The sequence below is a fragment of the Opisthocomus hoazin genome, chromosome 6 (genome assembly GCF_030867145.1).
Source record: "Opisthocomus hoazin isolate bOpiHoa1 chromosome 6, bOpiHoa1.hap1, whole genome shotgun sequence".
In the NCBI taxonomy this organism is placed as follows: Eukaryota; Metazoa; Chordata; class Aves; order Opisthocomiformes; family Opisthocomidae; genus Opisthocomus; species Opisthocomus hoazin.
In genome coordinates, this window is record NC_134419.1 from 47133144 (window position 1) to 47157991 (window position 24848).

Here is a 24848-nt window from a genome sequence, read left to right on the forward strand (position 1 = left end):
CAGCCTTTGCCACAGTGGCCAGATATTGCCATCCCACCTTGTCACAGGTTGACATGCTTTGAGGACCAAACCTCCTGCCTCTGCCTCCTTCAGCTTAAAGTACACCCCGCCTTGACAGGATCCTGGACCTAGCCCTCACGTTCTGCAGAGGCTCACATCTCCCGCAGCCCGGGACTGCAGGAGGCTTGCAATTATCTTCAGCTGCCAAAATCAAACTCTATTTTAAAACTTTACCTGCCACTTTTAAGATCACATCTCAGTTTGCACTTCCGGTGCTTGTATTAATGGTTGATAAGTAATCATGTGAAGTACTTTTATGCTATTTTTTCTTCTCTCCACATGAAACAAATAATACAGCTCTGCATAAGACATTGCAGGCAAGTAAGCTGACAAAAATCCCTCCCTGAAGGAAGGTGTTGTCAGCATGTTGACATAGCTGTGCTATGGCTGCTAAAACGAGAGGGAATGAAAAATGAATGTAGAAAACAACGTAAAAGTACTAAGCTCTCATAAGGTATTCTAAGATGGGCTGATTCCAGCAGCAAAGACTATTTCACTGCAGATGTTATAAATTAATTATAGCTCCATGTGTGTGATAAGCAGTAAAATTGTATCTCTGTGCTGCTTTAGGAGCTGAGACTGCTCACAAGCAGGTTTTTGCTCTGTGTGACTGTCCTTTGAAAAATTACTTTTGCTGTAGCACTATCCAAAACTCCCAAACACAAAAGTTAGCAAAGAGACACAGTGACCAAACACCCCTTTTAGAGCAGAGGTGTCCTGTAGTAATTAAAAGCAATCCTTCAAGATTAATTTCTTCAAGAACCCTTTCACTGTTCATTTCCAGCGACACGGCAGGGTTGAGCTCCCACAGTACTCCGCTTTCCTCCACCTTCCAAAGCTCACTTAGGCACTCGCCCTCTTTGAGGGAGCTCCCTGGGACATATGTCTACTGGGAATTAAAACCCATGCAGCTAGATTTTTCAGTTGAGCCTTTCACATCTCGGTTAAATGTCTGCTCACTGGTCTATTAGTGGTCTGGTGTCCTCAGCAGGTCTCTAGAGCCCTCCTGCTTTGTGTTAACTAGGCCTCTGCCCAAGCATGAAAACCAAATGGTTGACAACTGTTCGTTGTGGTAGTCTTCTGTGTTCGGCCCTCAAACTTTCTGAAATGGGATTCTCCTGTACATGCCTGATCCCTGACCGTCCTGCATTTGGGGTGGGGGTACTGGTGCTTCCAAACATCCCAGGGCACTGGTTCTCTCATCACTTTACCCTGTTTGGTGCACCTTATTGCCCTGACTTCATTCCTGATGAAGAATTTATGCCTCCTCTGCAAAGGATCGTGATTCAATTTATGTGATTGTTCAAAATTGTTCAGTGCCTATGTTTCCCTAGCTTCTAGGAGCTGCCCAGGGCTGGGTGTTTGCTTGCTTCTGTTATGGCTTTTTGAGCTGTTCTGGTTAGTTATGACCAATCACACCTGTCACCTGAAGTTTAATGTGTATGTACTGGTTTGAAGTCCACTTTCCACAGCTTGATTGCCCATTGCAAGCGTGCACAAACAAGCCTAGGCTGCACGCTGACCTAGCTCATCATCTCCCTGTTTAGAGCTGTCTGGTCCCCCAGGCTAAAAGATATCACTGTCCCATGGGTAGTGAAAGGAAGCTCCGTTAAGAAATAGTAATAGCTGCTTTGTAGTAATTTCCTGTAGTAATTTTCTCTTCTCAGCTGCTTGCAATAGAGGTGAACACACCGGAGAAATTCAGCTCGACAGCTGACGTGGTGATACACTTGCTGGATACCAATGACAATGTCCCGAAGTTCTCCTCCGACTACTACATTGCCAGAATCCCTGAGAACTCCCCAGGGGGCTCAAATGTGGTTGCTGTTACAGTAAGTTTCATTCCTCTCTTAAGAAATGGTCTCTTTTCCAGGTGTCTGTGGAGACAGTTCAAGTACCTAAAAATAGCGGACAGAGGCAAAAGGCAAATCTTACTCGCCATTCAGCTTCCGGACTGAACTCCAGTTCCTGTCCAGAATCAACAAAAAAAACCCGCTCTGAAAAAATAAAGTTTTAGGCAAACATTTGTCAGAACAAAAAATTTATTTTGTTTTTTAATTAAAGGCCATCTGCTTTTAAGACAAATCACATGGTCTGTGAGTATTAAGAAAGCCCCAGTCAAATCAGTGTCCAGGAGGAAGATTCAGCTATGAGTAAGTGGAATTGGATTTACTGGATTTGCTTGCTTAAGTACAGGCAAAAAGAAAACAAGATGGCTGCTTAGTAGGTGTTAGTCTCCTCCTACTGGGAGGAATCTGGCTGCTAAATGCATAATTAGACAGTTAACGAAGGCAAGGATATAACATTCAAATACTTAGAGCTAGGAAAGAAAGATCCCTGTGTAAGTATCTTCTCACAGTGGAAAAAATAACCCTACAGATTTTCCAGTCTCTCACATTTTCATAGAAAGAAAGTCAGGGTATTACATGGGCCCTACGTGCTGGAGAAGCATTTCCAGCCGTTGGTGAGAGCTGTATCTCTTTAATGCAGCTGCTAGGACTGGAAACCGATGTCATGTCCCCAAGGCGAGAAAGCTGCTGGCTGTGTGGGTCGTCTTGGTGAGTGACGCAGGTCACCTTGGAGAGGCCTCATGGGTGAGGGTGACGGTGGCAGAATAATCAGAATAATGAAGTGCTGAAGGCAAATGTTAGGGATGGAAGAAAGAAAGAAGCGGAACGTAAACAATACAGAAAAGGTTGTTCGGGAAAACTAATAGGAAAGCTGTAGAAAAAAGACTCCCAAACATTGCTATCTTTTCAGCAAGAGGAGTAAAAAATTCTACGAGATGGGCAGCAAAATAAAAGAAGTTTAAAAAATGTTTGCAAAAGCAACAAGACTAGCCATTCTGAGCCAAGGTGGACAGGACAGCGTAGCTGAGGAGTCCGTGTAAAATCGACTGTCATGTGCTGTCAACTCAGTACTTGACCCAGATTCACAAATACACTTGACAAACTGAGATACTCCAAGTACTCAGAATGGCAATTCTGGCAGAGGTCCCAGGCGTGCAAATGTTTTAGGATAAGTTCAGCAGTCCTAAAGTAGACTGTGGTCAAAATCACGAGGTGAGAGAATCTGACAAGCTCGTGTCAAAGAACTAAAACCCACCTATCAGTAGGGCTGCAGGTGTGTTCTGTCAGCCGTGCGGGAATCAAAGGCATTGTTCCAGTTTCAGATTTAAACAGGAAGATGAATGAACCAGTCACTGTCACCATGAATTTTGATGGCCATATACAATGGTACAATATAACACCTCCTCAGAGCTAGAAGAGAAGCGGGAGCTTATGGAAATAACTGTTAGCAAATCAATAGCTTTCCTAAACCTAAGCTAAGAAAGGAAGCCGACAGGAGTCCGGAGCAAAGGTATCATCTGGTGTGGTATCTGCGTTACTAAAAGTCACACAGGCGCAAGAGTGATTAAAATATAAACAAAGTTGAAATATTTGGTATGGTTTGAAACATTTGTAATGCATTACTTTAAGTTGAATCAGTCGAACAAGCACAGGCTTAAAAAAATATATAAAGTAAATAATTTTGTCTAGGGAATATATGTTAATATTTCACTGATAAATAAGGCGGCTTGTGAGCATTGGTGTCATGGAGCTTAGCTCCATCTCTGTGCAGGGAAGGCTGTGTCAAATGGCGATGGCTGGGGCCATCTAGTGGCTTTGTCCCCCCCAGACTCCTGCCACCAGTCTGGCCAGCATCGCCAGCTGCTGCGCTTGGACAGCCAACGACACCGCCTTGGGTTAGGTTCTGCGATTTGCTAGGTGTGCGTCTGTTTTTGTGATTTCCCTTTAAAAACATGATGGCAAAAAGAGGGGAAAGCATTTGGGTTTTTACATAGCCCGTTGTTAAAATGAAAAATGAAAGATTTCCTTTGGCAATTTAGTAAAGGATGACTCTCGTATGTTCTTTTCTTAAGGCTACAGATCCAGATTCAGGGCTTTGGGGAGAAGTCAAGTACTCTATCTACGGAACAGGAGCAGACCTGTAAGTAAAAAAAAAAAAAAAAAAACAACAAAACCTACACAATTCTAAGCAGAGTTGTGAAAGAGTTGAAAAAAAAAAAAAGAACAGGCTTTTTCTTCACCTGCTCATTTCCAAGGACGTTTATGCAATGTTCTCTGTGAGTTCTGCGAAAACAACAACAGAAAGACTAGTGTGATCATTAAACATCTGCTGCACGAACCCGTGGAATTTTACCCACAAGCCCCCAAAGAGACATAAGGCAGCTGACGTACCAACCCACAGGATCTGTTCAATCACCATATGAAAAATGCTTGTGAGATAAAGAGGAGGTTTTAGTCTGGCTACTGTGAAAAGTCAGTTCTGGAGGGGAAAAAAAAAAATCCCTTGTTCTTTCCCTTTCGCTTTCCATATAGCAGTACAAATAGTTCAGTTTTAACTCTTGCCAAAATAAATCAAAGACTTTCGAGAATATCAACTTTAGCTTTGAAGGCCAGCTGCCCTGGGTGTTGAAAGCATTTAGCACATAGTCCTGCATCAGGGAAGAAGGGATTCTGATGCTTACTTGCTTTTGTAATGTTGCGTAGCTGCATCTGCCAGTCTTTGGGGACAGTGCTGGAGTAAGAACACCCTGAAACGCTAGTTTCTCCCCCACTGCTGCCATCCCTGGCCCGTTGGTTGGGGCTCCCAGCCGTGGCTAGCATCACTGTCATCACAGATATCGCTGCTGGAACCTGCAGCTCTGGCTGGACATGATGGGGATGCAGGACAGAGTACTGGAAATGAATGAGCTTTTCAGGCACTCATTCGTGGAATCCGTTTTTCTCTGTATGTTAATCCACCTGGGGTTAAAGCTGAACACTTCTTGTGAACGTCAAAGCCATTTAGGAGGAGGCACAATCAAAGTCCAAAATCCAAGATGTTAAGGGTGAACTACTTCTGTAGCCAGAAGGATACACATATGGGAGCATTTCCAGGATGGATTATTTTGAGCTTTTCACTAAGTCCTTAAGCTAGGTGCTAACTGCATGCAGGCAAGCAGGCAAAGGTCATGTCGCGCAGGCAGACTTCGTAGGTTTAAAATGTAGCAGCTGGTGCAAAGAAGCTTGTGAAGGTTGTTGACAAAAGATTTAGAAAAAAATGTGAGTGCAACTTTATTGTGATTGGAGCTATAGGAATGTTCAGACATGGTTCTTAGGCTGTCAAATGAGGAAATTAAGACGGGAAGACTGTTTTTTTCCTTCTTAAATATGATTTTTTTTTTTTTTCCTTTTCCTTGTGCCAGAATGGCATGGCTCTGCAAGGCTAGGTTCATTTCCTAGCTTTGGGACCTCCAGATCTGCTGAACGCACAGTTTGATGCAGATTTGAGAGTTTCAATTAGAGGCGTGATTTTTTCTGTCTCAGGGGTTACATCGGTGGAAATGCAGTTGCGTTGGCAGAAAAATGAGTTGTGCTGGAGTAAGAAGAATAATGTTAACTGGTGAAGATAAAACCATTATGCTGGTAATCCTACATCCAAGCTGCCAGTGGGAGTGGGGTACGCTGCTGTAATCTCTTCACATCTCAGTGCTTCTATTTTTCCACTAAAATGTGGGTGATGAGAGTCCTCTCTGCATGGTTAGGGTGGGTTGGATGCTAAGGAAGCACTCAGCACAGGCACTGTCTTCTACCACGAGTGCACAGCTCTTTCGACCTCCAGGTCTTGGCTTTCATCAAGACTTGTATTTGTATTTAACAGAGTAGTGAAAACGGCTGAAGTTTCTGAATTATTAAGCGCTCCTTTTATAATCATTCTCAATTGCACACGCAGTTGGAATACACAAAATATTTTGTTATCCTGTACATTAATTAAAGGGTATATAAAACCCTTCATCTGTTAAAAACCCTACTGCTTGGAGCTTAAACTGGCAGTTCATTTTAAAAAGATACTGGGCTCGTATCTTCTCTATAAATTCAAGCTTTTGGCTGACACTTTTGACACTGTCTCAGTAATTACAAATGTGTAGAATTGAACTTGCTACAGATAAATCTGACACCCACTCCATCCCACTGCCAGTCTATGGAAAAGTGATTATTTTTGGAGGAGATAATTTGCCCTGCACTTTGGGGGATTTGAGAGCAGCCATTTTTCTTGCCCATTCTGAGAAGCGAAGAGTTTAAATATGATACGCAGCATGCTTCCTTTAGCTATTGAGGTGACATCAATCAATCTTAATTTATGCAGAACGTGATCTAATACATTGTGCTTACAAACTGGGCAATTCCTTTATGTTTTAGCACAAAGAAATCGCACTGGGAGAAGGCCATCACACTGAGCATTTACTGAGGACAAAGGCTTGAAGAGAAAGTGCAGCTGAGATGGCTAATGCACCATAGAGAGACAGAAAAACACCAGACACTGACAGTTCTCTGGTTTTCAAGGATAAAGAAAAAACAAATACCAAAAATAGGTAGAGTAAATGATTTGGAAACATCAGGGTGACAGGAGTTAGGTGAAGGGTACCAATCTCTGGGTGCACCATTTCAGTGTTTAGAGGCCACCTTTGCCCCAGGTTGTAAACACACATTAAGTGACCGAAAACCCCAAAAGTCTTTCCACACTTCTTTTCCAGGTTCCTAATCCACCCATCAACAGGTATAATTTACACCCAGCCCTGGGCTGTGTTAGACGCTGAAGTGAGCTCGAAGTATAATTTCTATGTGAAGGCAGAGGACACAGACGGGAAATACAGCTTGGCTGAAATGTTTATCACTGTGCTAGATGTCAATGACCACTCTCCAGAGTTCAATGAAAACATCCAGGAAAAGACAATGATCATTGGATCACCGGTGAAGATAGAGGTGAGCGATGACACAGTGTGTCACAAAGCAGAGGGCTTTGGAAAAGCCCCAGCTCTGCTGTTTATTGCTTGGGGATCAGAATGGATGCCTGAAAGTTCGCTTTTCCTGGGGCTTTATTTTGTACACCCGTTTGTATGTAACAAATGGATTCAAGCCTGTAAGGATAGTATTTACAGACTGCTGAGAAGGAGAAATAAGTTCTATAGGTAAAACATAAAGTTCTCTTACAGTATTTGAACCATCAGCTGGCGGAGCATCCTGGCTTATACATTGATCATAAGAAGCCCAGATAAGACGAGTGAATTAAAGTACAGGGTTTTGAATACTTTACCTTCCTGCCACGCCTTTGTGCTCTTTCCCTTTGCTTTGCAGAATTATATTCATTGATCCAGCTTGGTACAGGAGGTAAAAAGATGCAAGAACAATTCACCGGCAAAGGAGAGGAATATCCTATGTCACACATATTTGAATGCGTGTAGTGAAGCCTGATTACACAACGTTTAATGTTAGTAGAATAAATACCACAGCACGATAATTAAGGCAGCCATAGTTTATCGTGTGGAGCCAACCCCATTGTTCTCTATTCATTTCACATTTGTGCCCCACGCTGTGTGAGAAACTCCCCAGCAGTGGACTATTTACATTCTACAGACAGGTTACGGTTCAGTTTTTCCTCTGATTTTATTTATTCTCAAACAGAAATTGCTTACACAAAAAGAACTCTAGTCCTGCTGTTTTTCACTAGAAAATGTAGCATAGCTGATACCAGAAAAGGGGAAATTATTTCCAAGATGAGACAAAAACAGCCCAGTCATGTCACAGCATGGATATTATCGGAAGTAAATGCTCTGAAACTTTTAGAGTTTTGTCTTCAGGAAAAGATACAAACAATAACATCTTTGTTCTTTACAATTCCCCTACCAGGCTATAGATCAAGATGCAGAAGAACCCAACAACATTGTGGATTATTCCATCATGCAAGCAGATCCAGCCAATGTATTTGATATAGACCAAAGCACTGGGGAAATCAAGCTGAAATCCTATATCCGCTCCCTGGACATCATCCACAACATCACAAAGAACAAAGATTGCATATGGTCGCTGGTGGTGCAGGCCAAAGACCGAGGCTCCCCATCCTTCAGCACCACGGCAGTTCTGAAGATCGATATCACAGAGGAGGTAAGCAAAGGTCTTAGAAAACCCCTTGCGTGAGGTGATCCTTGAGAGGCACCAAAGAGTAGTCACTGCTTTCTCCACTTCTGAGACTAAGACGCTTCAGGAGTTGACTTCAACAGCCAAAAAGTGGCCAGCCATTGCTTCTCCTTTCTTGCTAGCTCTGTTTTGTAGAGTGTTTCTAGAGCCCTGTGGTGAACCCAGGTTCTACAGCCACAAATGTAAAAGATATTTTGATCAGAGAAATTAAAAAGGTACAAAGGTAGGAGGATAATGTTGTTGGGAGATGAGTTTCTTGCATCTGATTGTTAGAGATAGACGCAAATTAAGGACTATAGGCTCCTGGGAGTAAAGGTAAATCCTGACTGCTAAATTTCTGATTTTTTGTTTTCATTCAGGAGAAGGAAATAATCTTTTTCCCCTACAAAAAGTCAGTGGAGAGTAGCTGGGGCCAGAGAGAAATATGTCAGACCAGTTTTGCAAGTCAGCATAAGTGACATAGGAAAAGTGAGAAAACTTTATAGAAATGCTTTAAAGTACACGGAATTTTGGATGCCAGTTTAATAATTGCCATACTATTAGCAGACAAAACAATAACACTAAAAGATAGCACACGTAGGCTGAGAGTTATCTGTTGGTACAACTTTTACATCATCCAATGAACAAGCAGCAATTTATGGTGAGCAGCACATGCATGCGTGATTCTTATTTATTGTAACTGCCTTGCCGTGCCTTTAAGTAGGTACCAGCAGGGAGGGAATGGGCTTTAAAGCAGATGAGAAACACATCATTAGCCTGACAGTCCCTGGACCACACACATACTGGGCAAAGATGCAAATCTCTTCCTACAGACCACAGCTGGCCGCCTCTTTGTTTGGTCAAAAAGCACCTGCTGCTCTTTTCTCTGCTACAATCTTTCTCTTCACTCCATCTCCTTTTATTCCACTGATACTCCTTATCAGGTGCATTTGTATGATACTTCTTGTATACAGTTCAGAGCCTGCTGGAAGTTAAAAGGTGTCTGCAGAGAACTGTGTGCTCGTCGGCAGGGTGAGCAGCCACCAGCAGCACAGGAGTGAACTCCCAGTCTGTGCTGGGTCTCTGTGGGAAGCCTGGAAATTTATCCGTTCTTACCAATATAAAGGAAATAAACTGCATAACGCTTTGATTTCCTGCGGAAATGGTACATTTTGGTGGGTTTTATACAAGAAATAAGAATTGCTACCCACAGCCAGCAGTGGGAGCGCCTGCCCTGCCTGCCTTGCTTCCAGGCTTCTCGCAGGGAACACGTGCCTGGAGTGGGTGGCAGCGGGTGGCCTCGGGCACTGTCCCCACTGCTGGTCCCCAGCATCTGGCCTCCAGCTTTCCCTCCCCTCCCAGATGAGCGAGTAACAGCAGCTGATGCTTTGGGAGAAAGAGTCTCCTGGATTTCTTTCTAGTGCTTGAAGCAACGTCAGCACCTGATGGAAGATGTCTGGTACAAGGTTCCCTCTCTGCTTCCTTTTCTCCCCCTTCAGGGGTACAGGCTTGGCACAAAGTGAGGGAGAGCCCCTCCTGATAAATTCTACAGGGGAAGCAGAGAGGGCTGTGAAGACACAGATTCCTCTCAGACACAGCTTTTCCCTTCCTCCCGTGCTCTTCTCAACACGGTCCCGACACAGAGCCCAAGACAGCAACAGCATCTTATTTCTTCACTTGAGTAGGTCTCTTCAGCAGGATCTGCACTACAAAGCTGATGTCGCATCCTCCGTAAGCTTTTATACATTTCTCCATTACTTCTTCCATTGCTTGCAATAATGATTTGGTTTGCTGTTTTTTTATCCAAGCACATCACATCTCCTTGCAAAAACCACTCTCAAATTTCAGCTTGCATGTGAGGTGCGGTGCCAGTGTACAAAACCCTTGGTCGCTCCCTGTGCCCTAGCGACGGCACAGTCACTGCTGACGCTTTGTGAAGAAAACAGCCTCTTGCTGTAGGGACACTGTGTACACACACACTCGCACACGTGCAGGCGCTCTCAGAGGCTGTTGCAAACGCACATTTCATCCCTCTGTGCTCCAGCTGTGCAAAGTCTCTTTTAGTTAGCTGTGTGGTGGGCATTTGTGTGTTACTGATTTCGGGTAAGGAGGATATTTTTGAATGTGCACTCTAGAGGTTTCCTGCAGTGTTAATCACACCAAGTAATTAAACAGGCATATTTTCTGATTAACATTTACCATTGCAATTAGCACAAGGCTGTGCCCTTCGAGATAGATGCCTTGTGGCAAAGTTCAGCAGTATTGCACATCAAAAGGACTTTTAGCTCTCGGAATAATACAGTGATAAAAAAAGTCAGAGGCCTTTTAATTTTACTGAGTCTGGTTTTATGGAAATGTCTATGGAGTGGCGTCTGTTAATCTCTTATCCTTTCTCAAGAGAATAAGAAACATATGCTGAAAAAGCCACTCTTTTTTTCACCCTTACATCTTACTCAGAAATCTGTTCCTGCTGCCCGAGATTTTCATGGAAAGCTGATTCCCACTCCTGATCCTGAAGGTTGGCCTGATGGGGGGATCCCTCTGTCTCTTCATGACCCCACTGAGGTTCTGCCAGAATACTGGGGCATTTATTTACACCTCTTAATAGGCTGAGGGTTAAGTCCATATTTAGACAGCATAATCTGTGGTTCTTAACAGCTTTGGCTGCTCATTTAAACTTCTAAATAGAGCTGGTGAGTCTCAGTTTTAGATTCCCCTAATTGAAAGGTTCAACAGATACCTTCTGTGGATTAATGCGGATATCTCCTCCTCTCTCATACTAACTCTGCAACCATGGGAACTGTGGTTGCTGCTGGCACTAAACATCCTTTGCCACATTTGCAGAGCGACTAGCCTCTGCTTTCCACCAATATGTGGACCTTGAAAAAAGATGTTCAGAGAAGGCTAGTTTGATTTGAGAAGTCTTGTCCCATGCTCATGTTTGTATTGCAAAGGGATGTAAATGCAGCCTTCATATACAGTGGTAGCACTGCTCTTTGTGATAAGCACTGGAAGGGGCAGCTTGTGTTCTGCCTGGGATCAGGAGTTACTTCTGAAGCAAATCTCCTCATCATCCCCACATACTGTGGGATGGCTCGTGCCTCAAATACCGCCAAGCACACAAAGCGGATTTCTTTCAGACGAAAATGTGTTTGGGGAGCACACTTAGTGCACTTTGGCACTAGCAGGCAGTCCATCCCTGCAACCAGGCTACAGCAATTTGAAGCACAACCCCAGAAATGCTGAATATGTGGAAGTGGTCTCCTCAAAACCAGCTGGTTCGTTGTACAGATCTACCTGCTCAAGTCGACACAGCCTGAGTTGTCTATAATCTGCAAGAACTCAGGTTCTTAACAGCTTTGCCTGCTTACTTAATCTTCTAAATATAGCTGGTGAGCCTTAACTGGTCATGTGGTTGGACATCTCAACCACACACTCCTGTTGGGTCCAATTTCTGGACACGCCGCCCACTTGTTCTGCTCACTACAACTCATGAGAAGCTGCCGGGAGGTGCGGGTGTCTGCACACTGCAAACTGTTGTGGCCTGAGAGAGAAGAACAGAGGAAATAAGTCACCATTTCAGCAGCAAAGAGAGTCATGGGCATCCCCTTTGGAAAACTCAGGTTTCTGAGGAGGAAGCCACTCTGGAGGAAGGATGGCAAGAATAAGCCCCATGTGATGCAGAGGGGTGTTTTCTGCAACCTGCCCTTCAAGTACGCAACCTGAAAGCATCTATCTACACGGAAACTGCGCAGTGCTGGGTCTTGTGAAACCGGCTTTGCAGGCTTGGGTCAGTTTTGGAGCCTCTCAAAATCTGGGGAGTCCCAGTGACTGCTGGACTCTTCAGCACCCTGCAGGACTTGGGCTGAGGAGCTTCTCTGCAGGGGACAGACGGTCACAATGGTTCTGCAAAGGACCATACGTACCCGCTAAATAAAAAATAGGTGATGTCATCTTTTAATCCAAACAGTTGCTTTAATATTTTTAATTGTATTCTTGCCACAGGATTGGACTTCTTTCCCAAAGCTGATATGAACAGCTGATACGAACAGACTTCTGCTACGATTCTGTAACTCTCTGATTGTCCCCAACCTTTCTCTGGGCTAGTGCTCATCCTGCTTCAGCAGGAGGGTTTGACTAGATGACCCACAGAGGTCCCTTCCAACCCTGAACATTCTGTGCTTCTGTGATAACTGAAGTCACAGCAAAAAACAGCAGAGCATTATCTTTTTGTGAGCAGTGATATTTTAACTCCTTTGATGGCTATTAAGAAAGAAAGTGTTTCCTCCAGCTTTTGGCCCACAGAGACATGACAGTGCTTCCCATAACAGCTTTCATTTCATTGTGTATCTGGGGCATTTTTATGCATACAAGAAAAATCAGAACTCTTCAAAATGCAGCATGCCTCTTAGGAAAAAACAACAGCTGAATAAATTACAAAGTGGCACTATTTGTTGACCCAGTTGAGACACTGTTGGTAATCGGTGCGATGACTTGACGGTATTTCCAATGTGCAGGTTAGCGCTCAGAGCCAAAGCACTTGAACTTAGGTGTCCAGATGCTCCCAGGCTTTCACTGTCAGTGGGTCCTCAGAGCTCTCTCAGACCTGGTCTGTGTGTTAACTGGCTGGGCCACACAGGCAAGACTGCAAAGCTTTTTGGTGGCAAAGACACTTACAAGAGCCTCTCTGCAGGCTGGCTAAGATGACACTGTTCCAGGCTTTTTTTGCAAGTTATTCCTCCTGTTTATCCTGTGAGTGGTCATGGCCAAGACAAACAGACATTTTCGCGCCGTATGCTTACAAAATGCCTTCTGTTTTTTACACAGGCGTTGTAGAAGAGTTGTTATCAACGGCTGATTCTAGGCAAAGCTTTGTGCAGTACAGGCCCAGTAACTAGAACACAGGGTGAACCAGCTAAATGTTAATGGTTTTGGTTTTGGTATTAATCACCTCTTCACAACTGAAAGTTCTGAACAGGTGTCAAACTTGGGCAGGAGGAGATGAATGAAGCCAAATTCTGAAACTCCTCATGCGATTTCCATCAGGTCTTACCCTTGCAACTGTTGTACACAGACAACATAGACATGTACTTCTGTCTAATCCTGTTTATTCAAGGTTTTCAAATAGCTTGTCAAATAATTATTACTGAGGTGTAAGATCTTCTTAAGTATATGTCATCTTCCTCCTTGTGTTAGTCCTATACTATTTAGCCATCAGTGCTTTGCTACAAAATAGGTCTTGACAACACTCAAAATAAGTGGACTTATTTCAGGTCATGTACTACTTAGCAGACTTTCACATGAAGATATGTAAGCCAGGGTAGAATTTCTGTCATCTGGTGGGATTTGAGTACACAAAATCCGTGTAATGCAGAGCAACAAAGCTGATGTGAATCAAAGCTCCACCAAAGTCATGGACTGCTCTGCTTTTGGTTTCTAGCTTAGGTCCATTCCTATTAAAATAATGGAAAAACTCTTTGCACAGCAAAATGATGAAAATTGGTCGCTACCTGTAAGGTAATATGGTCCACGAGTTTCAGTAACATTTCTTCACCCATTTCTCTTTGGCAATAGGAAACATTCAGGATAGGGGAAGAGTGGCCTTGGGTAAAGTGATTGAGGTAGGCTGTGAAAATATAGAAGTGAAGTGAAGACAATGGGGTGTCTGTTAGTGTGTGTTAGTGATTTTATATTCTCTAAGTTTAGGGATGTGATATAAAAATGAATAGTCTGCATGTGTAATACATGATGAAGTACTCTGAAGCATCCTTTGGGGATACTCTTAGTCATGTCTCTGCACAGACTGGGGAGGGAAAAGGGATGAGCATCGTTGTTTACAGTCATACAGGGAAATCCATATTGTCTCACTCTGAATGTCTAAAAGTCAGAGGTTCAAGTCCAAGCTAGTCACAAGACTCTCCTTATACTCACTGTCTTTGATCCCTGTTTTAGCATGTGATGCCTATTACTCTGGAGGTGTCGTTTCCTCCCCATTGACTAAAAGCTGGGAGCTTAGACCACTGACTAAAATGCAGATAACCTGTTACTAGAAGTGCAAAGTTTGGGCCATCATTTCCTCCTGGAGTTGAGTCCAGAGGAGTGGGGCACAGTGGGTCGCGTAACTGACCAGCTTGATGTCCAGCTTTGTGACCAGCTCTTGGTAAACAAACCTGTTCATGAATGTGCCATTTCTGAAGGATCTCCTGGCCTTGCACAACACTACTGTCTGTCCAGATGCCCTTGCAGGAGCTTGTATTCATTATAAATGTCTCTTGGAAACATAATCCGAGGGTGGACTACCATGCCATGAATAAGGGTGGTCTATGTGCCACGCGGCTACCCTTTATTCCCTGATCAGCCAGGTGTTTGTACCTGCTTCCTAACTTCTTTTAGGTTTCTGGATTCAGTTCAATGTCTTTCCAACTGTCTCCTCTCCTGTCCCTAGTTCAGCACTTAGCTCCCTTTATTTTATATGCTCTCTGTCCTGTACACATTTTACCCTAGTTCCCTAGTTGCATTTATAATAGATACTGGCATCTTTCAAATATAACTATGTGAGGGTTGACCATTTCTCTTATTTTTGATATTTCCAGATCAAGTCCAGGGTAAAATCCTATATTTTAGGCCTCAAGAAGCGTCCATGGACAATATTTGGAATTTGCATGGGTGGCGTCCTTTCCACCATTTCTGTAACTATGGTGATCTCCACCATCATGTACTGGAAAAGTGTGAAAAGATCCAAGCTTCATCCGCAGGGCAAAATCCGCAAAATTATACGGGGACCTCCGAGACGCACAGTGTGCTAAGCTGCAAAGTGAACTGGCCATTCATTTGTCCTTAATATGCCATATGTAGCTTAGGTTCTTGCTTATTTATTTTATTTTTAAAAACAAAGCTCTTTCGCTTTACTCATGTCCCCTACCTCAAAGAGTTTTGTTATGTCTGTAAAAGAGTACTTGAAAACAGAATGCAGCACATACCTGCTAACTACTCATTGGTACGCTATAATTTTATAAAGCTGAGTTTTCTCATAATCTTTTTAATGCCACACTCAGTAATAGTCCTATAAACTGCATCACCGTTATCACCTGCAACTGTTTTTGAAAGATCATTTGCTACTCATAAGCTTCGGTTTGGGTTCAACACTATTATTTCTAGGAAATTAACTCTGAAATGTAGTACAATGCAGCTGCAGACCCTGGAGCCAATTATTTTCTTGCTCAGTTCTCGCAAGTTAAACACTATGGTGACACGCAGGAATCCATCCTAATTTGGCAGTAATACTCCTGTGAGATTTTGTGTTTGTCAGTCGTCCACCTCGCAATACTGTAATGGTTGCCCAGTCTCCTTCTCCATCTAAATTCACCAAACCCAGATTGGCTCTTTGATTCTCGTTTCTTTTTTAGAGACAACTTCCACTAGTCAGCCCTACTTGTTACATATTTTGGACAAATGAAATTTCTGGGTCACTGTCTGTCCCATAGAGTAAGTCACGTGTTTTCTTTGTACTCTTTTACAGACTCTTCACAAAGGGCCTATGGCCGCCTTTTTGATGCAAACTAAAGATAACCCCATGAAAGCCTTAGGAGTGCTAGCTGGTGTCATGGGCGTAATGGTGCTGATAACTATCATGATCTCTACTGCCATGTTCTGGCGCAATAAGCGGTCCAACAAAATCATGCCGGTGAGAAGGATCATAAAAAAGAGACAGACCCCGCAGTCCCGGACAGTCAGGATGGAGTGGCTGAAGTTCAAGAGGCCCAGCAATGCTGCGGAGAAGTTTGTCGTGGAGGATGACGCCAAGAGCCTACACAACGAGAACAGCAACAACAACACCCAGGTTGCCCCAGTGCCGCCGACGGCCCCGTCACCCCCACCACCCCCGGCCCTGGCTCCTGGCGGGGATGCCCCGGGGTGGCGAGTGCCAACCGTGTCCGGCTCCCTCACTCCCAAGTTTATAAACAAGCAGCTGAAGAAGAGAGGTCACAGCAGCGCCCACAATGCCCTTGTGTCAGAGCTCAAAATGAAGTTTGAGAAGAGGAACGCAGCTGTCGGTGAGCCACACATCTAGGCACTCTTGGCAGCCCCCAGAGACTGCAGATTGTGGCTGTGCGTGGATATATTTATGTGCTGTGGTCTTCTCCGTGTCCGTCAGCACCCTGTGAACTGAGAGCAGCTTCTCGCTGTGATGACTGCTCCTCACCTTCTCAAAGTATTATGTGCTACGGGGTCACCCCACCCATAGCAAACGCTGGTCCATGTCCAGTTGTGACTGCAGTTCCTTCAGCTCGTGTCCCTTCCTGCGGCATTCTGACCAGGGTGCTGAGTACTCTCACACTGGCCACAGTCTCCCCAAGCCAACAGGGATTCAGATTGCCCCCATTTTGGAGGTCCCTACCCAGAGACCTCGTTTTCAAACAGGGTGTTCTGCAGCCGTGGCACTGGAGGATGCCACCTCTGACCTGGTCTGGTGGGTGGGTTTGAGGTGTCCAAGGTGTTGGCCTGGCTGTGACTCCGGCACCGAGTCAGTGTGCAGATGTCCTACAGCAGTGATGCTGCACGATGCGAGAGGGCAGCACGTAGCTGGTACCTGCTGTCCTCAGGGCGTGACATGCAGAGCGATGTGCTCATGGCCTGAGCACCTTCATTCCCAAAAGGTAAGCCAAGGGCAGGCTTGGAGAAGTCCTTCGTTTTCCTGCAGCTTATGCTGGATTTTGCCAGAGTACATGGACACGATGCTGCGCTTCGCTTCTGCCCTTGACTCACCTGCTGATCAGGGGATGGGAGGTCCACCTCAGCCTTCCTTGGACCAGCTGGGGCACAACTTGGGCACCCAAGTGCAACAGCAGTCCTCACTCCCTACTGCCGCCTCCTCACACCACGTCCCCTGATGCGGGGCAGGCAGCAGGAGGCGGCCATGGTTAAACAGCAGGGAAGACAAGGTAAAACGGAGGGAAAAAAGATACGTGAAAAATGCCGACAAGTGCTGGAAAGTCACATATGTTGGTCAGGGAAGTGTCTGGAAAGATCATTTGGTTTTGTACACTGCTAGCAGGAGGTGTCGGTGAACGTATTTCATCACCTCTCCTGCCTTGCTCCAGGGACCAGTGAGTGCAAAAGGAGATTTCCATAAAATATGCTGGTTAGTCCTATCAGTATTTTTTGACTGAATTATGCAACAGTTAATGGGGGGAGGGGGGAGTTGGGAGGAGCAACTGACACTTTTTTTTTTTCCTATTCCGTGACAGTAAAAAGACACTGAAGGCAGAGAACTTTTGTCACTGGCTCTACCCCACAGTTTGTCCCTCGTGTTCATTGCTGAGGAGGTGTTTTTCAGCTGGGCCTGGCTCTTTCCCACCCCTTGGGGAGAAGGCAGCCTGCACCAAGGTGCCTGGGGAGCAGCACCCTCCACCCTCTGCCTGAGCCCTGGCCCCGCGTGGCAGCTGTGCCGCCATGGACCGGCACCACGAACGTCAAGATGGGGAGCAAACCCTTCAGGACAGGACCCTGTTAATTCAAGGGAGTTGTGAGACTCTTCTCCAGCTGTCATTTCAGCTGGACCAGCAGCCCTGGCCCTCAGGGGCTCTTCTTCCCTGACCCCATTAGCTGTCCCAGTTCCCTTTGTTTGCAGCAGAACTCCATCAGGTTAGGGATAGGTGGTTGAATGAGAAGTTATGCGCTTAGGGGAAAAATCTTGTGGTTTTTAACTTCAGTTCAATCCACCTAGAAGCCGGAGAGTAACCACGGCTCACGTCACCCGCAGGCTGAGCCAGGAGCCCTAGCCGAGAGCTGCGGCAGGGCCCTGGCTGGGGGGGCCATGGTACAGAGCCTCTCCTGCCGCGTCTCTCATTTCTTGCAGTGTTTTCTTGCTTATCCCTCCTCCTGGGGCTGCATGGCATGGCTCGCGTTGTGCGCGGTCACTTTGGTCACCCCTGTCCTCCAACAGCAAGCTGGTTGGAGGGAGGGGAGGTGCAGCCCCCGGCCCCGCTCCTGGTGCCTTGCGCGAGCACACACCTTCTGCTGGTTGTGTCTCCAACAGGTTCTGCTGTGTTTCCCAAGGTACCAAAAGTTTGTGGTTTATTCCCTGTATTGCTGTTTTCCCGATGTTGTGTTGAAGCCGGTATTCAGTGTTCATTCTCCAATGAGGAAAGCCTATAAAGATCATTCAATTAAGTGAGATTTAACAGGATTTATAGGCTTATAGTCTTAGAGATTATATTTAAGAGGGAATAAAGACATTTTATTGCTATGTTGTGGGACTTTTTTCCAGTTAGTCTGTATTTCAGATTTGGGGGGGGAGGGTATAAAAAAAAAAACCCACTGCAAAAGGTGGTTCTGTGCATGGTGTGCTTCTGCTGGCAACGATGCCTTGTCATGGCTTGCTATGTGACCACACGGACGCAGGCACCCAGACAGCTTGCCAGGGTGACCAAACGTCCCCTTTTATGGGCCGCCAGTCGGGAGAGGGACGGTGTGGTTTTTGGGCAGTGCCAGCCTGGAAGGAGAGGAGGGGAGAAGCGGGGTGCCACAGGGCATGGGGGACGGCTGGGTCACAGACAGGCTCCTGGCTGAGCGCCCGTTGTGCTCCACAACCCATGTGCAGGAAGGCTCCCCGATAGGGAGCAGGTCTAGTTTGATGCTGATGCAATTTATTATGAGCTTTCTACACATGGTGATGGGAAGATTTGTCTTTCCCTGGCTGTTTCCCCGCTGTGATCCAGCAGCTCTCTCTACAGTTTGCCTCTGTGCCTCCGTGCTGACTGCGATGGGAGAAGGCCAGTCGTTACAGGCACTGGTTTGTTTTCCACTCCCCCTTGTACGTGGCCCTGTGCTGCTCCTCAACCAGCATCGGCTCGCCTGACCCCATATGCAGCATCTCCCTGAGGGTTTCTCCAGGACATGGTGGTCTCCCCCCTTGGCTGGCTGCTTCTGCCCCTTCCTTACCACTCCAGACCCCCATCACATGTGCTGCAGCTGCCCAGCCTCCCACATCCCTGCAGCCAAACCCCGGAGCTCCTTGGCATTCAAGTTTCTTTGCAATTTGTGACTGTAAAAGAGTAGAAATGAAGCAGAGGACATCTGCGTATTCTGAAAACCAGTCATGTTTATTACTTCAACACTAAAAGACTGACAAGACTAGCAAGTCACTTGAAGTATAACACCAAGAGTCAGCATTGACCAAACGGGTCTTCACGCAGTGAGTTACAGCAGAAGGAGGTGTTGGGGGAGGACATGTGGGGCATGAGGAGAGACAGCACGGAAAACACACAGCAAAAACCAAAATACAACTAGAAAGCCAAACTGCCACCTAGTGAAGCACATGCTAGGCTTCATCTCTGCTTACAGTTGAGACTTGCACTCTAGGTTTTTCCTTTTGGAGGTGGTCTGTAACACCACGTACGACAAGAGCTGCAGTACTATTGGCCACGTGTTTTGGTTGTGCTGGAAATCACGAGGCCAAAAAAGAGAAAAATAAGTCACGTCCTCAGACCCCCTGAGAAATGCAGCATGAGCTGCTCCACGAGCAGGGGCCGGTTGCTTTTACATCCATATTTGGGGTTTTTTTCCCCTCTGGAAAGGCGGCGAGCATTGGTTTCAAAGCAGCAGGGTGGCAGGCAGCCCATCTGCGTCAGGGGAAGGAGCCTGGCTTGCACATTTGGCTCCCAAGCCCCGGCTCCACCACCCCCTCTGCCCCCAGCCATTTGTCCCAGTTCAGGCTGAGGATCCCCATCACTTCCCCCATCACCCTGCAGCCACCACCCATCCTGGGAAAAAGGAGAAGAGTGGTGGGGAGGGGAAACCGCAGTTGAGTGTTTGCCTGTAAAAGACAAACTAGTCATTTTTCACCAGCTTTCGCTCTTAATTTTAAAAATAATATATTAACACAACAACACATCACTTGTGTAGCGATAGGAGTTAGGCGTGTGTATATTAGTGTGTTAGTGTGAGAAAGAGTGTGTGTTAGTGTGAAACTAAAATAGTCCTCTAAGATATGTTTGGAGAAAAGTAAAAGGCCCTCCCCTTCTCCTTAAATATATATAAAATGTAAATCAAAAACCCCAAAACCCTGTGCTGCAGCCACATTGCCCTGGTGTTCAGTAAGCGCTCGCGCGCTTGCTGTTCGTGGTAGAGCTGAGGCTATGGAACCCTTATGGCTGTGTCATCCTGAAGGAGGAGTAAGAAAAAAAACCCAACAAACCAAAGCAAAACAAACAAACCCCCCACTCCCAAAACCAACCCAACGACACTGATCAAAAATTTTAAAAAAAGGGTTTTCTCCAAGCGAAACAAAATGGCTCCATCACGTTGACCAATCTTCCCCCAGAGTTTTTGTTGCTGGTTGCGACCATGGCCCTGCACTGGCTGCCCCATCCTGTCTCCACGCAGCAGCACGCAGGAGAAGCCGCAAACGAGCCCCCCCGCTGGGTAAAATAAAGCAAGAAAGAAACACATGCCCGTGAGAAAGAGCAAGGGGAGACCTTCGGCCATTTGCCACATGCGTTGCTACTGGTTTGGGGAGGTTTTGGGGGTTAATGCTTGTTTTCTGGTCTGTCTGTGTGCACGGCTGCATGACGGCGCTGCTGCAGCACCCCAGTTCCCAGGGCTCCCCAATCCTGGTCACGTGCCCTGCCATGCACCTGAGTCCATGTGGAGCCACCCTCGCACGGTCCTTCAAGCCCACAATCGCGTGCTGCAGCTCGAGGCCATCTGTGAGCTGCTGCCGCGGCCATGTCAGCGGGGCAGCCGGGTCCCAGGCTAGTAGAGGTCGGCACTGTTCCTGTGGGGCGGCCGGCTCTTGGCGGGCTCATCGCGGGCCGGGGGCCGCTGACCACCGCGGCCACCCTCAGGGTGGCAGAGCCCGTCCTGGCTGCCAGCGGGCAGGCTGTCCAGAGTGCTCTCCTTGCTGCCAGCCGCCTGCGCCTGGCCCCCGCGGCGGCGGCGGGGGCAAGCGCCGGAGCAGCGGGCCAGGCAGCCCGGGCGAGCCTCGGCAGTGCAGGCGTACATGCCAGCGGGCACGGCCAGCACCATGGCGCAGACGATGACGACGATGTGGATGAGCTTCTCGCGCTGCTCCAGCTGGCTGACGTCACTGCCCGTGACGAAGACGACGCACTGGCCCTTGCGGGGAGCCTGGTTGCGCACGGCCACGCAGACCTCGTACTTGGTGGCCGGCAGCAGGTCGGTCACTGAGTAGGTGTTGACGCCAGGGCCGATATAGATGGCATCCTTCTGGGCGGCATCATAGCGGCCCACCAGGAGGGTGTACCAGGTCTCACCCGGCTCCGCTGCTGCTGCCGCAAACCACTCCAGGGTGATGCCGTAGACCGTCTGCTTGGCGATGCGCACTTCCACGTGGGCACTCGGCTCAGCGGGGGCGACGGGGGCCCAGCCCGGGGGCGTGGTGGACGCCCACGGGGCTGCCACACGGAGGGTGATGGCCACCGAGGCGTTGCCCAAGAAGTTGGCAGCTGTGCAGGTGTAGTTGCCAGTGTCCGCCAGCCGTGCAGCCGGGATCAACAGCTCTGAGCGGACGGTCTCCTCGCTGATGGACTCCGTGGACACTGCGGGCAGAGGGGGGAGGTTGTGTCAGCAGGCGGGAACCCTTCTGCCAGTGCAGGCAGGGTGCCGCCATGCCCTCGGCGCAGCAACACCAGCGCTTCAGTTTGGGGTGGGGGCCAAGTGGGACCTGCCCTGCCAGGGAAAGAGGAAGAGGGGTGCCGGGCTGTGCCGAGCCCCACAGAGCTCGTCAGCAAAGCAATACAAGGCAATAAACACCCCGAGCATGGGGGAGAGAAAGTGCAGCCACAGCGCGAGCGGCTGGGGAGGCTGCTGCGGGCAGAGGCCAAGCTGTCTGTGTGCCATCTGCCATCGGCATGCTCAGGTCAGGACAAGCCAGGGACGCCCACCAAGGTGCAGGAGGCCTCATCAGCTGCATTTTGGACACATGCTCCATCCTCCATGAGGCTTGAGTGCAGAAAAATGTCCGTCTCAAGAGGCTCAGGCCAGAAAGGATGTGTTGGACTGGAAGCAAGATGTGGCATTAGGAACAGTATCAAACACCCTGTTGTCTACCCAAACATGGGCGCGTGGCTGTGGCTGGGAAAAGCCTGTATGTAATTGATTCAGCATCTGCTTGTGAACAGATGCACAGGTGCTGCTACAACGCTGCAGTTAAAGCAAATATCAGTCCAGGATTAAGGACTAATGCTATATTATTTAGCTAGCTGGCTTATTAGGAACACACATAACCAGTGCGGTGCCATATATGTTATTAGCTTACCTGATGAAAATAGCAACTTGTCCTACTGAAGGCTCTTAGTAAAAATAAGTGTGAGGGAGGGCGTGTAAGAGCCAAGCTGAATAGGGAGGAAGAGGAAAAGGCTGCATATTACAAGGCCCTCAACAAAGAACGTAAATAAGCATGGCTTATGGAGAACGACAACCTCTGTTTTGGTTGTAGAACATGAATGGACACAGACAGGCAACAGGGCTGCAGGGCTTTGTGGTTTGTGTGGGTTCTTGAGAAAACATGGGAGTAGTACAGCAACATAGACGTGCGTATGTGTGTGCGTGCCTACAAACACATATGTGCAGACAAATACAATTATATAGACTGTGCATTTATATATTGTATAATGTACAGTGTAAATATATATGCTTGTCTAGATAACTATGTATTTATTATGTATGTATGACGTGTATTATTAATAGTTCTTACATCAAGTGTCATGATAGAAGAGCTACTACTAAAAATCCACACAAAAATTAACTGCATAAAAACGAGGCCGTGCTCCTTTCATCTTTGATTGATACCATGCGTGAAGCAGCTCTTCTTATGTCAGTCAGATGTGCTTAGACATGCAGGATGATTAAGATTATTTGGATTATTGCCACCACAGTAACTGTGACACTCTAAAGGGATTGAGAGCTGGTGTGGTGACTGTGCGGACCTGAAGACCTATGTAAGTAGAACAGCAGAACATAAATTTTTAATGTAAAAAAAAATAAAAATAGAAGAAAGAGCTTTGCTTACCATTAAATGCCCTTAAAAGTTTGAGTGCATAGCTCCACCAGACAGCCGGAGAAGGGCTGGCTTGCACAAAGCAGGTCAGGGTGACGTTCAGCCCCACTGGGACTGTCAGGTTGGTGTCAAGGGCTGAGGTCAGGGGCTTCATGCAGCTGTTGAGCTCCACTTCATGAAAAAACTTCCCTGCCCTGAATTTCGGGCTTGAGCAAGTTAAATAGGAATTCATCAGAATAATAGGTGGTCCGACTGACTTGATAAACTGGACAAATCCCCGCAGGCGACAGTCGCAAATCCAGGGGTTATCATGAAGGGCCAGGACAGCATTGGAAAGAGTTTCTATCTGCCCCTCCGCCCTCTGGCTTCTCTGGTAGACGGGCCAGCTGTAGAAGACATCCCTAGATATGACAGTAAGCTGATTTGAGGATAGATCTAAATAGGTCAGATTGGGCAGATAGCGGAGCGCGTGTTCTGGAAGGACATCCAGCCGGTTGTGTTTCAGATCCAGGATTTTCAGAGCCGGGGTGTCTTGAAATGCTGTCCATGGCACCGAACTTAATTTGTTCCCTTGCAAGCGTAGCTCCTTCAGAGCTGGCAGATATTCCAGGCTCTTGATGTGCATCACCGTGATGTTGTTAAAATTCAGCCAGAGATACTCCAAGGCACTAACATTCTCAAAAGACCCGCGAGGCAATTCTGTTAGGTGAGAATTTTCTATTCTAGTTTTCCGGATGTCCTGAGGAATGTTTGCAGGGATCTGCCTCAGCAGTGCAGACATGCAGAGCAAACTCCTAAAGAGGAAACCAGAAAATTCTTCAGCTCGCACACCACGTTCATGGCTAACAAACCAGTTCCCCGTACAGTCCTATAAGCACTTGAATAATTATAAGGTATTGTATAGAGGGCATGCATAAGCCATGCATCCATCCTTCAGTTTAGTTTTACACCCATTTTCCCACAAAGACTACAATTAAGTCATAAAAATTGCTATGTATGCAACTACATATCTCAGGGAAATAAGAGAAATGTCGTTCTATGCTCAAGCTAGTACTTTTCAAGAATTAGAGGAGGCATACTATGCGGCCATGTGTTTGGTGCTCGCAACATCAGCAAATATATATCGGGAATCTCCGAGTTGCTTCGCTGTGCTACAGCTAGAGAAACTAGCATTCTTACCTTCCAAAGCTGTCTTGAGAACAAGCGCATCCTGGGACACAAGACGAAACAGATGGGTTTATCTCATGGAAGGCCAGAAGAAGAAGAAAAATGTGACAAATAGGGTCCATATTCTCCTTTAAGAAAGCACCGTGCAGGGTTTGCACCAAACATGCCAACAGCCTCCAAGAAGCAAATCCTATTAGGTGAAATCTTCCTTGACGCAGCAATAAATCCTGCTGGGGACCCAGCCCTAAAGAAGACCTGTAGTATGGTTCGTAGTCAGTGTCGAAGTGCTAAAAATCACCCCTGGGACCACTCTTGGCATTTATTCTTTAGCTGTGGGGATTTTGACAGACATATTTATTTGACTGATAAGTTGAAGATGGAGCCAAAACCTCTTCCGTTCCTGAATCCTTACAAATAGTTAACCAGACCTATTTCATTTTTTTTAATTCCAAGTGTTCTGTCTCGATTGCCTATACTTTAATGGCAGTTGTCTAGGCAGAAAACCACAGTAAGGGCCAGGCCTCACAGTGCAGGCAGTGCATAGTGCCGTCTTGCACAATCCATCAGGCCCCAAAACCCACCCACAGCTCTGTGCGGGA

At 46.7% G+C, this 24848-nt stretch overlaps 2 protein-coding genes across 2 annotated transcripts in view; one reads left to right on the top strand and one right to left on the bottom strand.

Moving 5' to 3' along the window:
* The window catches only part of CDHR1 (cadherin related family member 1), a 48552-nt gene extending 31294 nt beyond the window's left edge, over positions 1–17258 (top strand). The window contains exons 13-17 of the mRNA XM_009939139.2: positions 1728–1892; positions 3983–4050; positions 6641–6869; positions 7794–8048; positions 15580–17258. Coding sequence (XP_009937441.2) covers positions 1728–1892; positions 3983–4050; positions 6641–6869; positions 7794–8048; positions 15580–16131 — 1269 coding nt within the window. The 3' untranslated portion in view covers positions 16132–17258. The remainder of the gene's footprint in view (positions 1–1727; positions 1893–3982; positions 4051–6640; positions 6870–7793; positions 8049–15579) is intronic.
* A 3558-nt stretch (positions 17259–20816) lies between these two features.
* On the bottom strand, positions 20817–24371 carry LRIT2 (leucine rich repeat, Ig-like and transmembrane domains 2). Its single transcript, XM_075424164.1, has 3 exons — positions 24262–24371; positions 23095–23876; positions 20817–21622 (listed from the first exon to the last, which is right to left on the bottom strand). Exons 1-3 carry the CDS (start codon positions 24369–24371, stop codon positions 20817–20819), a joined length of 1698 nt encoding a protein of 565 aa, XP_075280279.1.
* Between the last annotated feature and the right edge of the window lie 477 nt (positions 24372–24848).